The sequence below is a fragment of the Lepisosteus platostomus genome, chromosome 4 (assembly GCF_059453375.1).
Source record: "Lepisosteus platostomus isolate fLepPlt1 chromosome 4, fLepPlt1.hap1, whole genome shotgun sequence".
NCBI classification, from domain to species: Eukaryota; Metazoa; Chordata; class Actinopteri; order Semionotiformes; family Lepisosteidae; genus Lepisosteus; species Lepisosteus platostomus.
Genome location: NC_142614.1, coordinates 41,301,863 through 41,316,219, shown reverse-complemented (window position 1 = coordinate 41,316,219; position 14,357 = coordinate 41,301,863). Strand labels below are relative to the sequence as shown.

General features: G+C 36.5%; 1 protein-coding gene across 7 annotated transcripts in view; it reads left to right on the top strand.

Moving 5' to 3' along the window:
- The window catches only part of wdfy3 (WD repeat and FYVE domain containing 3), a 160,513-nt gene that overhangs the window by 83,930 nt on the left and 62,226 nt on the right, over nucleotides 1–14,357 (top strand). For all 7 annotated transcript variants that reach the window (XM_088629498.1, XM_088629499.1, XM_088629497.1 and 4 more), the window contains 6 exons: nucleotides 828–1,046; nucleotides 2,181–2,362; nucleotides 5,348–5,579; nucleotides 6,639–6,799; nucleotides 7,324–7,435; nucleotides 8,036–8,226. In XM_088629498.1, the coding sequence (XP_088485624.1) occupies nucleotides 828–1,046; nucleotides 2,181–2,362; nucleotides 5,348–5,579; nucleotides 6,639–6,799; nucleotides 7,324–7,435; nucleotides 8,036–8,226 (1,097 nt within the window). The remainder of the gene's footprint in view (nucleotides 1–827; nucleotides 1,047–2,180; nucleotides 2,363–5,347; nucleotides 5,580–6,638; nucleotides 6,800–7,323; nucleotides 7,436–8,035; nucleotides 8,227–14,357) is intronic.

Below are 14,357 nucleotides of genomic sequence, written 5' to 3'. Positions count from 1 at the left end.
CTGGTTTTTAACACCGATGGTTTGCTTAGAACCTTGAAGTAGCCCTTTTGGTGTGCCATGTTTTTACAAAGACAATGGGAAAAAATAGTTTTAAGTGCTCATTATTGAGACGTGTCTTTATAAAAGACACCTCATTTCAAAAGTATTCTTTTGTAAAATCTGCATTATCCTATTTTGCTTTCCCATCTGTTTTCTGAATTTTCTTGAATTTTAGTGTATACTGACACAAACAATCTTCCTTCATGTTACTCATTTATTGAATTTAATGGGTTTTGCATTGAAGTTTCAATTTCCTTACAATTGCAGGTACTGTAAAAGAATGTGATCTCTATTATAGTAGGTGGTAGTGATGTGAATAAAAGGGTTTTTATGGTCTTGTGTTTCATTTTCATTTGTATTGGATTGTGCTGTTCTTCATGGAGCTGCACAGTTCCAAAGACAGCTGTGATTCTCAAAGAGGATAGGTGTTCAGTATCATTTTTAGAGGATCATGCTACTTCTTGTTAAATGGAGGAGCACAATGTTGTTATTCAGAGGTCCACTGGAACCCTGGCTTATAGGTGATTAATTGAAGTTGATTGAACTAGCTGTAAAACTGGTCTACAATGGAACAAAGACTGTGCCCAGAATAGCTACAGTACTTTTGTAACTATTAGGTACAGTGTACTAAGGCATTGTTTACTGTTTTGCTTTTCACTTAAAAAAATGGGAGGTATCGAATAAGTAAATTAAAGTAAAATATGATTATTTTTTAAATTTGTTACAATTTTCTGGTCATTTAGTCCAGATCTTTCTAGCCTCTAACTAAACTGTATTGTATTTGGCAGGTGAGAGACTGTTTCCTCCTCCCTCTGGTTTGACATACTCCTCCTGGTTTTGTATCGAGCGCTTCAGTAGTCCTCCCCACAACCATCCTGTGAGGCTGATCACAGTGGTACGTCGGGCCACCTCCTCTGAGCAGCACTACATCTGCCTGGCCATTGTTCTTTCAGCCAAGGACCGTTCGCTCATTGTGTCCACCAAGGAGGAGCTGCTGCAGAACTATGGCAAGTTCACTCAGGGCTAATGATCCGTGGTACAGCTAAGCATTAACATGAATACCCTGTTAGCATTAGCACGCCTGGGCTTTATCTTTCCTGTTTTCATAAAAGTCATGAAAAAGTCTTGGCAATGCCAGTTAGTGGTGTTGTGTAACACAAAATTAAACCTGCACGTCTCTCATCAGAACAAACAGACTAAAGATGGATGGATAGAATTGAGAGATTCTGAACATATTGGTACCAAATACAGTAGAGTCCCGGTTATCCGACATAAACGGGACCGATAGTAGTTGGATAATCGAAAATGTCGGACAATGCGGAAACTGAGTAGACAAATCATAGATTAATGGAAGGCAATATAAGTATGAAATCTGGTTTATTAATCTACTGTAATACTAAAGTAATAGAGTATAGAACTATTGTTAGTTATTATTTAAAGAAATGAGTGATTGGAATCTGTTTTCCAGATATGCTTCTCTTCCTTGCGGCAAGGTCTCACCATTGTCTTAGTAACATGACATCAGTGGCAGTTGCCTCCTCTTGTTGTTCAGTGTAAGCTAGTGCCACTTTGAGACCCTTGGCTATGACTGATTCTGATTGAAAGAACTACTTTCTTTCTCTTCTCACTCTTCATGTTTCTCAAATAATACAATTATATTAAGGGAAATGTAAATGTAAACAATAGGAAAAATAAAACGCAATCACTGTATATACAGACAAAAATAAATCATGAGCGCAAATGAGCAAGCGAAGCTACGTCAATGGTGGTACATGACGCACTGAGAGACAAAGCAGCATGGGATTGGGCAAAATATTGTAGCACCCTGCCGAACGCTTTAGCTGCTGCACCGTCCCCTTAGCTATGCGCGCGCACACATGGCAGGCTGGGGACGGTGCAGCCGCTAAAGCATCTGGCGAGGGCGCTACAATATTATGCATGCGCACGCATACAGTATGTAGCATGTTGATTGGCTATATTGGTTAAAATGGAATGTCGGATAATTGAGACTCTACTGTACCACTATAATTGGTGTTAAAAATATGGTGACTGCAGTCTGTTCATGTTGAGTTAGTACATTATATGGAAGTCAGCCCTGGTATATGTGAAACCCTTTTAATATTGCATGTTTTTTTTCCCAGTGGATGACTTCAGTGAGGAGTCTTCCTTCTACGAGATCCTTCCTTGCTGTGCACGTTTCCGCTGTGGAGATCTCATCAGTGAGGGACAGTGGCATCACCTAGTCTTGGTGATGAGTAAAGGCATGTTAAAGAACAGTGCTGCCACGCTCTACATAGATGGGCAGCTAGTGAACACAGTCAAGGTATGGACCAAAAAGAAACTTTTATTAAATTTCTGTATGTTATTCTAGGTCTCATTGATCTTAAAAAAATACTTTTTCTCTTGTTATCCTAGTAAACAAATCATTTAATTATTCTTCTTGGAATTGTTTTTGGCACCACTAAGACCCACTTCAGACCCAGATATACTTTGGTACTCCTAAGGCTAATCATATTTTTCTGTTCAGTGTGTTACCTGGCATTTATATTAAAATATAATGACCATCTTTTGATTCTTAAATAGGGTGATGAGGGTTTACATATGAATGTAAAACCTGACAATTTTTTTATCGCTTTAATAAAGCCTATGCAGAAATAACCCAGGTGATGCAGTAGATGGAAAGGGGTTAAGCTGTCAAACATCAAATATTTATCATGTGCACAATAAATTAGACCAGTAATATAGAATCCTTCCTTCAAATAAGTCATCAAATATTTGTCATTCTGCAGAAACATTTCTTTCTAGTGCCTTCCTTTTCACTTGTTTATTCTTTTATGCAGGTACCTCAAATGTTTTGGTGTAGATAATATGCAGATAATTATGAAATGCTCAGATAAACAATTGCCTTATGAACCACAATAGCATCCTTATAAGTAAACAGTTCAATTTTTTAGTTTAACAGCAAAATTACATTTGATTCTAGAAACATTAAAAGTTGAAAAAATAACACCTGTTATGAAACAGAATTTACTGTTTTTTCTTCAATATTCAGTGCCACATATCAAGGAAAATGCAAGTTCTTCACTTTATTCTAGATATTAAATTTGAAGTGGTTAAATCTTAACTAAGATTTCAAAGGCTGCGTGCCTCAAATAATTTTTTTTTTTAAGCTGCAGTGGCCTGTTATAAAATATAAATGCTTTTGTATGCCTGCATCAAGAGGGGAAGAGAAGAAAATGAAATTTAGACTGCCCTAGGTGTTCCCAAGTTGTCTAAAAATCTCATTATAAAACCAGTATGGTTTTCAGTGACAAGAAGCACATGAGGGCAGCAGCGATGGTTTCAGCTGGTGTTTGGACTCTAGAGTGGTCAGACAGCTGAAAGCTTCTGTCTAGGGAGAAACTCTGCATCTGAAGAGCTTGCAGTGACAGACTCAGACTATAGGGAACAGATTCTTCACATCAAGTCTTGCATAGTGTTTTGTGTCAGCCATCAAGAGAGCTACTGGAAAATAATAAAACTGACACTTTGCATTAAAATGTCAGGTCTTTCTTCAGTATTTTTAAGATTATTTTTAAAATGAGATTTTAAATAAATGTAACGCCTGTGTAGGTTTAACATGTGCCACCACTTGCCCTTTTAGAGTTATTCAGATTGTTCATATTTACTCTCATACTGTTCAAATATCACAGTCAGGCATCATGAACTAGGTGTGCCTTATTTACAGTGAAGTGTCATGTCTACACTCCATCAGCACAGGATTTTCTTCATATCTTTTTTTTCTTCCAGTGAACTCCAGGGATTATAATTTTTGAGTAATATTTAAATTCTAAAATTTAAAATGAAGAATAAATTATTCCTTTTTTATTTAATGTGTTTAAGTGAAGCAGGTAAAGTTTTAAAGCAGAGATAAATCCTTTTTTTTCTCCCTGTGGAATACTGCATTATATGGTCTTAAAAATCTGCAGAAGGCCCATGTAGCTTGTTTGATAACTTGGTATTCTTGTTTGGAATTGTTTTTTTCCTATGAGTGGTTCTAAAGTTTTTTTTAAATGTATTACCTCATCTTGCAGAAATGTTCCCCTGACATACACCTGCCAGACCCATTTGTCATTTAACATGCTCCCTGCTCCAAAAGGGCCTATAAGGATTGTTAGTGCAAAAAGGAAGTGCAACATATCTGGCACTGACGTCACTGCACGTTTGCAGACTCAGGAGTCACTATTGCACTGAGACTTAGGAGAATCTTGCCTGAGGGTCTGTTTCTATGACTCAACCGACAAAGGTGCAGGTCCAGCTGTAAGACCCAGAAATCATGGGTTTCAACCAGGGTCATGTCATTAGGCTTCATGTCATTAGAATTAGAATTCTGTGACCAGTATTCTCCAAGAGAGGTTGCACAATTGATTGTGTGCACAGAGGTTAGGAATTTAGGAACAAGGCTCTTTTGGCTCTTGGCACACAGTGACGCCTGCAACCTCTTCAGATTTGCAAACCTCTTGAAGTTATGGGTTGCTGTCAGTGAGGGACTGCCTTACAATACACTGAAACTCAGGTACAGGGCTGTGATGCCTATGACTTGTCAAAAACTGAGTATCTTAAAGGTGAGCAGATTAGTTGAGTCTGCCTACACTTTTTCATTCTCCTCTGTGTGAAGTTGCAGTATTTGTAGCCATGAACCAAGATGTGGAAAAACCTACAACTGGTGCTTCTAAAATAAGTCTATGGCCAATACAGTGAGAATGATGCTTTTGGTCGTCAGTCAGACAGTGATCTTTGGGGAGATGGCACTCTAATTCAAGCATGACAGCTGCCTGACATGTCATATGCACAAGTATTGCATGATTTAAAATGTTGTTTTTTTTATTACACCTGAGGAATCAGAGAACAGTGACAATCCATGCATTTACTTTGTAGCAATTCACTTAGTTATACCATGCTTTTAAATGTTTTTAAATATTAATCAATGTTTTAGATGTGCAACTAAGGCTGATCTTCCTATTCAAATGTGAAAGTGGAATTAAACAGGTTAAAATTTCTTGATTTTATGATAAAGCAATAAAGCATACAGTACTGTATTAAACTAATGTAACTCACATTTTTAAACTACGCATTTGTTTTTGTTAAAGTTTGCACACTCCTAGGGTACATAAACAATTGCCTTTTCATATATTCACACAGCAGATTATATGAAACAAGTAGAAAATTGTAATGTACTGTAGATAAGAACTCAATTTTCGACTCATTTTTTATAGAGCATTTTTCTCAGTATTGAATTCCTCCCCTTGTGTAATTGCAATCTCCCCAGCTCCACTATGTACACAGCACACCTGGAGGTTCTGGTTCAGCCAACCCACCAGTGGTCAGCACTGTATACAGCTACATTGGCACCCCCCCTGCCCAGCGCCAGCTTTCCACTCTGGTGTGGCGTCTGGGACCCACACATTTCTTGGAAGAGGTCCTGCCAGCTTCCAGCGTTTCCACTATATATGAACTGGGACCCAACTATGTGGGTAGCTTTCAGGCAGTCTGCCTCCCATGTAAGTACAGAATGCAGTACTAATCATTGTTTAAGACTAGTAGACCTTGTAATGAAAACAAAAAAGGGTCATTTTATTTTTTACAAAACATGATGCATCATGATCCACATAAAGGATGTTGTTCTTCATTTACCGAGTGTCTTTGTATATTTGTTCTTGTACTAATAATCACATTAGACTCAGCATGACTGAGAGACTGTGAAATCTGATTCATTAGCATGGTGCTCTTACCTGATAGCAGTGAATGCTCTATCACATTGAATTAGAAAAATAATGGAAAGTTTGAACTTTGAATGTCACTATTAACAAAAATAAGGAACTTATGTGTGGTCCAAAAATGATTTCCTACATTGCTTAGAATATTAGAAATCTCAACAATGATTTCACAGATTTTTAGTGAGTGTCTTGTGCAGGCCATGTCTGTGCCCAAGCCTGTAGTTTCTAACTGAAATGTGCAATTCATGAACAGTGACTGTGTTTTATTTATGGAACCTACAGTACAAGAAGTATAAACCCCCGGTATTGCTTTGAATTCTCATGCTGCTAAAAAAAATAACATTTGATTATATATGTTTTACTGTGTGCTTTTACGAGTTAGTAGTTCTCATTGTAGTTTTCAGTATCACAAATAACAAATAACTTGGGTTAATGTGACATTTAACATTTTAGTTTTCATTTCCATCTTAGTTTTATTCTCGGTAACATCAATATTAAAAATTTCCGTGGGCAACCAGATCTATACACAGTACTGTTTTTTTAATTTTACTTTTAATTAAATCTGTCAGGTTGAAATGCATACAATGCAAAATGCAATTTGGGGTTAAAAGGATTTTAGAATCCCTTTCAACACTTTATCTTTTGCAGGTAATACCTATTATGTACATTTTAGTTATCTATTGTTAAACTCTTGTCAGCTTTACTATAAATAGGAATGTGATCTGTGGAAAGTAAATTGTGTTTGTGTTATGTAGTTTGCCTTTGACCTTGAAAAACTAAAATAATCTTGTGAAGAAAACCGTCCATGAAATGACCTGACCTGAGGAAATGCTTATCCTTCAGGTAAAGACTCAAAGGCTGAGGCTGCTGCTTCATCTCCTGTGGCCCTAGTGCCTGAAGAGAAGGTGTCCTTTGGGCTTTATGCCCTCTCTGTGTCCTCACTCACTGTGGCCAAGATTAGGAAGGTCTACAACAAGCTGGACAGCAAAGCCATTGCCAAGCAGGTGAGGCTTCACTTTTAAAATTCTTTGGGTTAAATGTGCCTCGTTTCATGTTATTTTGTGTCATCTTGCAGAAATTGACTTTAAATTATTGATTTTTTTTCTCATCAGGGGAAGGAAGTTGATTTTGTATCAACAACTGAAACATCTTTACTGTGCATCTTTACTCCCTTAATTTTCTATTCAAATTATGTTTACTTAGGCTGCTGCATCTGTAGAGCACTTTAGAGAAATGAACATTGCACCGACAGCAGTTTTACAGAAGCAACAGTGCTTGCTCAGCACTATAACACACAGGCCCTTGAACATCCAAAGATTTTGAGCTAGGATGATTTGTTTCTGTATTTGTGATTATGATATTTTTACGTAATAAAGTCACAATCACAGTAAGGATACTGTTTTTTGACAGCTTTTAAGAATTCAGCTAAATTTGTTACTTTAACTGTTAAAAGTCCCAGGTCTCATTTCTTGAAAGCAGTGTTGATAAAAAGCCATCACATTTACTTTTTTTACTATTTGGTTTCTAGTTAGCAGTGTCCTCTCATGAAAATGCAACTCCAGTCAAGCTGTTACACAACTCTGCTGGACATCTCAATGGACCAGCACGTACTATTGGTGCTGCTGTCATCGGTTACCTTGGTAAGTGTTAAGATGATAATAATGTGATGAAATTTCCCAACTTGTCATCTGAACTTGGCAAGAAACCATATTTACTAGTATTGCTCTGTTGAATAGATTGTATATTTTGAGTGACTGGGAATATGGTCAGATATGCTGATGGAAGAACAGCTGATTCTAAATGAGTGTGCCTCTAGGGACGGCATGGTAGAACAGTGGTTGGCATTGCTGCCTTACAGTGGTGAGGCCCTGGTTCAAATTTGGACCTGGGGTACTCTCTCAGTGGAGTTTGTATGTTCTCCCTGTGTTTACATGGGATTCCTCTGGGTTCTCTGGTTTTCTCCCACCCTCTAAAAACATACTGGTAGGTTAGTTGGCTGGGACAATTGGCCTTATTTCTTAAATTCTTACCACCTTATCACCTGGTATGCTGTACATTTATACGCTAATATAAGATATATGTGAAGATACTGGTGAAGAATATTCTGATTTCTAAAAAAATGTCAAGTGAAAATTAACAAATTAAATTATAATAAAATACAGACAAACCAGACAAACTCTTTCTCAAACCAACAACAGTATTGATACTTGTTGTTCTAATTATTTTTAACCCTCTTGAAGGTGTAAGAGCTTTTGTTCCAAAGCCAGTTGCAACAAACTTGCAGTATATTGGAGGGGCAGCTGCCATCCTTGGCTTGGTTGCCATGGCGTCAGATGTGGAAGGGCTGTATGCTGCAGTGAAAGCTCTGGTGTGTGTTGTAAAGAGCAACCCTCTGGCCAGCAAGGAGATGGAGAGAATCAAAGGCTACCAGGTAGGCACAGTGTGCAAAACACCACTATGTTTGTGCTATTGAGTATTGAATTTAACATTCAGACTTGTGTAATTCATACATAATCATAATCCTATGCTGTAAAGTAAATGTCTCTACTTCTTAGATGTTCTTATCAGCAGACCATCAATCTAGGACACTTCCAATGTCATATTGTTCAGCATTTATTTTTTAGGGTTAAAGGTATCATTAAATGAGTGAAAAAATAATTAATTGTTAGAATTACAGGGAGATTACAAAGTTTTTTTATCTTAGATTACCAGTTCATGGACATAACAGGTTTATGTGCAATGGTGTGTGTTTTACAGACCGTACAGTGGCACATACAACTGCTTTGTCCTCGTTAGTACTGTAAGACTAGTTTGTTTAAAGTCTATCAGTTGTCTACTGCAAACATTTCTTAAGATCAAGCCTAAAAACTGTTCTATGCTTTTTTTTTATTATGGTGTCATTTTTCAAAAACCTGTCCAACATTTAAACCAAATGGCTAGTGTTGTTACTTGTATAAGCTACAGATGCAGCCATTCAAAGTGCGCGGTACAGACACGTACCGGAGGTAATTGGCTACGGCGTCGCGCATTGTGACGCACGATGACGCGTGGTACCGCGGTACGTGATTGGTTGACCGACAGGGGCACTCGTGGTCCATTGGTCTGTCGTAGAAAGATTTACAGTAAACATCTTTACTGTGCCTGTTTTAATATTGAATATTTATATGGAATTTTACCACTGAAGGGAAATCTTAGTAGCTGAGCATAAAAAGAATAGGAGCATACTGTAACGCATGTGAAGGCCATAAACGATATTAATTTTGGAACATAAACATACAGTATATGGCTGGTCTTGGTACTTTAAAGAAAAAATACACACCAGTATTCCATTTCTCCCTAAACATTTTAAGCATCGAAGTCTTTAACTAACGAGATACCGGAGTCAACAAGCATACTTTTAGAATTTGATTAAAAGGGAATATAATATGGAATCGCGTATCTAAAGAAATTAATAACGATATAATTATATTCATGTACCGCAACACAAGAATAGTACACGCTGTACATTGTCTGTTGATAATGTTTCTGTAGTGCTTTTTCAGCACTCTGCATGTGACCTTGCCGGTGGCACTGTGGGTTAGGTTCCTGACTCCCACGTCACACGGTCTGTGATCGAATCCCACTGGAGTCATGACTTCTTTTTTAAACAAACATTTCTTTGAAAAAATGAAACGTTTCCCTTGGTCAGAGATTAAATAAAACCTCACTCGCACCAAACAAATTTATATTTCTAAATATCACAACATGATCGAATTTAAGTCATTTTAATAACAATGAATAGTCACTTATGCGTTACAATATAAACATTTATATTGATTTAAATCGCGTTTTGATTTAAATCGTAAACGCGTGTTTAAATATATGTGTTTTTTGATTCACAATCAGACAAATGCAACATAAATTGATATCTTTGTCTTCTAAGTATCTTAATAAACTTTCAGCATAACTTTCTCCCCGTTCAGATTTATTTTTTAAATACATTTTATAAAAGTGTAATCTATGCTAAAAAGTTGTACACCACCTGCTATAAAAATACATATTGTATACTTTCGGGTTCGGATAGGACAGACACGAGAACTCAGACTTGCGGAGTTAAAGCAAGTTAAAGCCTTGATTTTATATATCACCTTTAAAAGTGGAATCTCAAAGCAAAGTAAATACCCAACACTGATTGTACCCATCTGTCATGCTAACAAAGCACCTTGAATTGAATTGAATTGAGGGAGAGAGGGGGGGAGGGCAAGCGAGAGAGCCAGGACAGACAGGCAAATAAGATACACTCCACAGACTTATCATAAAACACAAAAAGATACACTCACAACAGCAACATATCATAAAACGTTTGCACATATAGTTAAGTTATTACTTGGTTTTCAAAGTGCAATGAAATACAATATTGTTGTTGTTGTTGCTGTTATTGTTGTTTTTATCCTGTAAAGCATTTTGAGAAGCCACCTTTAAAGGCGATACTGTATATAAAAGCGCTGATTCTTATGGAATGTGTTCCGCCGGGGATTCAAATTTTTTTTTTATTTTTTTTTAATCGCGTATCTAAGGAAATAGCAGTATAACTTTGTTCATGCACAAACAGTAGCATGTTACATTATTAATTTGGGTGTCTCCTCTTGCCAGAAAGCTCTAAATTGCATTTTGAGTGCGGTTTTTGACTTTTTCTAAATTGCAACCCATAAATAAAGCTGATACAGTTTAGACTTTGAATTATTTTAAACTGTATTACAGCAGCACAATGGACAATGCAACGTAAATTGCAAAAATGCACTTGGAATCTGTCCAAGCCCTACTTTGTCAGGCATTTTCTTTTACTGCAACGGACATAAAAACTCCCTTGCTTTTAACAGAGCGTTTCATAATTTCTAACTACGAAAATTATTTAAACTGTGACACTTATCATTCATTCCATTCTATTCCATTATTAGTCTTCCATTTCTCCCTAAACATTTTAAGCATTAAAGTTTTATGAAACGGTACCCAAATATGAGATTGCTGTATAGAATGAATTTTAATTTAAAAAAATTATTTAACACGAAAATTAAGCTGTTTACATCTTCTGCCTGAGAACAGTCACCCGTTGCTACCCAACGCAGAAACACAGCCACTCACTAGCAAAGAGAGGACATTAGCTAGCCAATATGATAAAGAAATAAATGATTATTTTGTTTATTTCTTTTGCACATTTATTTGAACACTTCCATCGATTGTACAAGCACTTGGAAACTGTCCAATCCCTAGTTCGTCAGACATTTTCTTTTACGCTGCGGGCATTCTCCCGGTCTGGCGCCGGTCTGTGTCTTCTAGGATATAATGCCAGCGAACTCGTTTTTATGTCCACTATAACAGACAATCTCCTTTGCTTTTAACCGAGCGTCTAACCCCTCTGATTGGAGAAAAAAGACGTGCTGGTTTGCTATACATACTGTACCAGGAAGATGATTTCTTTCTATTCGAAACGTGTATTTTAAAAGTTTAAGAAGTAAAAACCTTACAGCGTACACAGATTTCTAAACTGATCAGGATCGTTATCTTTGTGTTATCCATAATAATGTTCACCGCTCTGTCCAGCAAATTAATAATAAACTTTATTTTATATAACGTTTTAAACGAATAAGTAATTAGATTGCTCATAAACCTAATCACTTTTTCTACATAAACACAGCGTGATTGCTCTCTGAAAATGCTTTTTCTTTTTATTTAGGCTCAGATTTCAACTATAGAGCGGATTATTATAAACTTTCTTGGAAAAATGTCTTTTATGTAAACCATGTTTGCTATTAATTCATTTAGGGCTAGAATATGTTCATTGTCTTCCAATCGAGTCGAGTTGACATCAGAAGCTTGCCACGCCTGGACTGTTACACCAACGCATTAGCATGTTAAAGCGATTTCATTGAGGAGCCTAGCTTTCTTAACTAGTAAGTACTGTACTTCCTTGGCTTTGGAGGGGGGAGGTGTCTTTCGCTGGAAATCTCGCCCCCTTGTACTTTGAAAATACATGTGAAACCGGTTTAATTCGTCACAGCCAGCACTCCCGCAGAGAGGGGGGTTGTACTCGTTAATGTCTTAGCCGGAACACATCATTATATCTCATTTTGTATTTCTATAAAAAAATCGTTTGCCCAGCTTAACACTATTGTTGTTATTGTTTTTATCCTGTAAAGCGCTTTGAGGAGCACAGCTTTCTCACCACTTTGATTACTTTTTGATACCATCCTTACACAAAGCAGAAACTTCTTGTTTTTTCCGATGACATACAAGTGGAAAGATTACAGATTTTAATCGTCTTTTTTCTGAACCAGGGCAAATCTGATCATGTTTCTCTATAACAATAATAAAAAACTTTATTTTACATATCACCTTTAAAAGTGGCACCTCAAAGCAATACAGTAGATGTAAACCACAGATTACAACGTAAATACCCAGACAAACGCAAACGCGTTTTTAATAAAATGCTTTTATTCATTCAGCAGAGAGAGAGCGTAAAACCTGGGGGTAACAGCTGTTCCTTTTTCTGATCACTCGCTCTCTGGATAAACGTCTCACCTGTCCTGTTCTTTGTTTTCCTAATTTGCTGATTATGCCTTCTGCGATCCACTCCTGCCCTCACACCTAAAGAAGACTATTTTAAATTTCTTTGCGCGGTCTATTGTGCAATTAACCCTTGTATGTGCTGTCCTTAAGGTGATATCACATAAGGTGATATGTAAAATAATGTTTTTTATTATTGTTATTGAGAAACATGATCAGATTTTCCCCGGTTCAGAAAAAAAAGATCTAAAGTATACTAGTTTGTCACTAGTATACTTTTAATACAGTCTTTGCTGTGCTCTAGAGGATCCTTGTGATATTTCAAGCTCTGGTTGAATGATAAGTGTCGCAGTTTAAATAATTTTTGTAGTTAGAAATTATGAAACGATCTGTGAAAAGCAAGGGAGTTTTTATGTCCGTTGCAGTTTTTTTGCAACATATATAAATTTCTTTAGATACGCGATTCCATATTATATTCCCTTTTAATCAAATTCTAAAAGTATGCTTGTTGACTCCGGTATCACGTTAGTTAAAGACTTAGATGCTTAAAATGTTTAGGGAGAAATGGAATACTGGTGTGTATGTTTTCTTTAAAGTACCGAGACCAGCCATATACTGTATGTTTAAGTTCCAAAACTAATATTGTTTATGGCCTTCACACGCGTTACAGTATGCTCCTATTCTTTTTATGCTCAGGTACTAAGATTTCCCTTCAGTGGTAAAATTCCATATAAATATTCAATACTTAAACGGGCACAGGTAAGACATTATATACATACATACTGTATACAGTACAGTTTGCATACGGTAATATGTCTTATGTTCCTAAATCAATCTCTTTTATGAGCATGTGAAAGGCATGGTGAATCGATTCTCAAAAATTACTGTACTTTGCATGATTGGAAACAAATGTGTGATTGCGAAATGCTGTGGTGTTACTTTTACAAAGACGGTCAATGAAAAAAAGAATGTGGACCAGGGCAATACTTTGAGTTTACAGCTTGTCCAAGGTCATTCATTATTAATACTATTAGTAATATCTTCGTTAAAGATTTTGATGGCGACAGCTCAAACATGAGAGGTTGAGCTTTATTAGCTCCACCTTGCGGAAATTCCGGATACTATTATTTTGCTTGCGGAATTATAGGAGAATTTACGGTAACTAGCGGTATTTACCGGTAACTCACGGTAGACTGCGTAAAGCGCACCACAAAATAATGCGGTATCGCCCACGCATTTTGAATGGCTGCATCTGTAGTAAAAGTTGCATCAGACAGAAAGCCATTAATATCTGATATTCTTTTTGGATCAGTTAATTGATTGAATGATTAAATTGTACCTCAAAAGATTCTGCTTAACTGTGTGTTACATCTTTAAATTATGACCTTTGTTCTTTAGATCATGTTTACATTTGAAAGAAGCTTTTGTGCTCTCAGTCTACATGGTAGTGGTAACAAAGTGCTTTGTGGGGGTCCTAGTCATGCAGAAAATGTAAGAGGTTATTTGTGTTTTGTCTTGTCTGACCTAGTCAGTTCCATACCAGGCTCCATGGCAGGATTAGTAAAGTAGATATGAATAAAATGGTCACATTTTGAAATCATATCTATTCAAACTTACTGACATATTGTGAACATTGTAATGCACTGTGATTTTTAAAATGTGCTCTTTGAGAGCACTGTTGAACTACAAGCTTTTAATATAAGTTTAAAGAATACCAATGAGACAGCATCTTCAACACTAGTATCTACAGATAGTGACACATTTCCTGCACTTCAGTTTACAGGTTTTACACTTTGGGGTAGTAATAGAACTGACAACTTTTCCTCTGGGATAATTCATTTCCTTTGCCTTATTACAATAACTGCATTAATGCACAATGAAACTTAATTAAAAATGAAGCAATTAAAAATGTAAACATTTAATATTTAAATATAAAAGCATACACTTGCAGTTTGTATTTAGTCCTCATCACTACAAATGTAACATCTATTATTCACATTTGTTCTCTTTTCTGTGTAT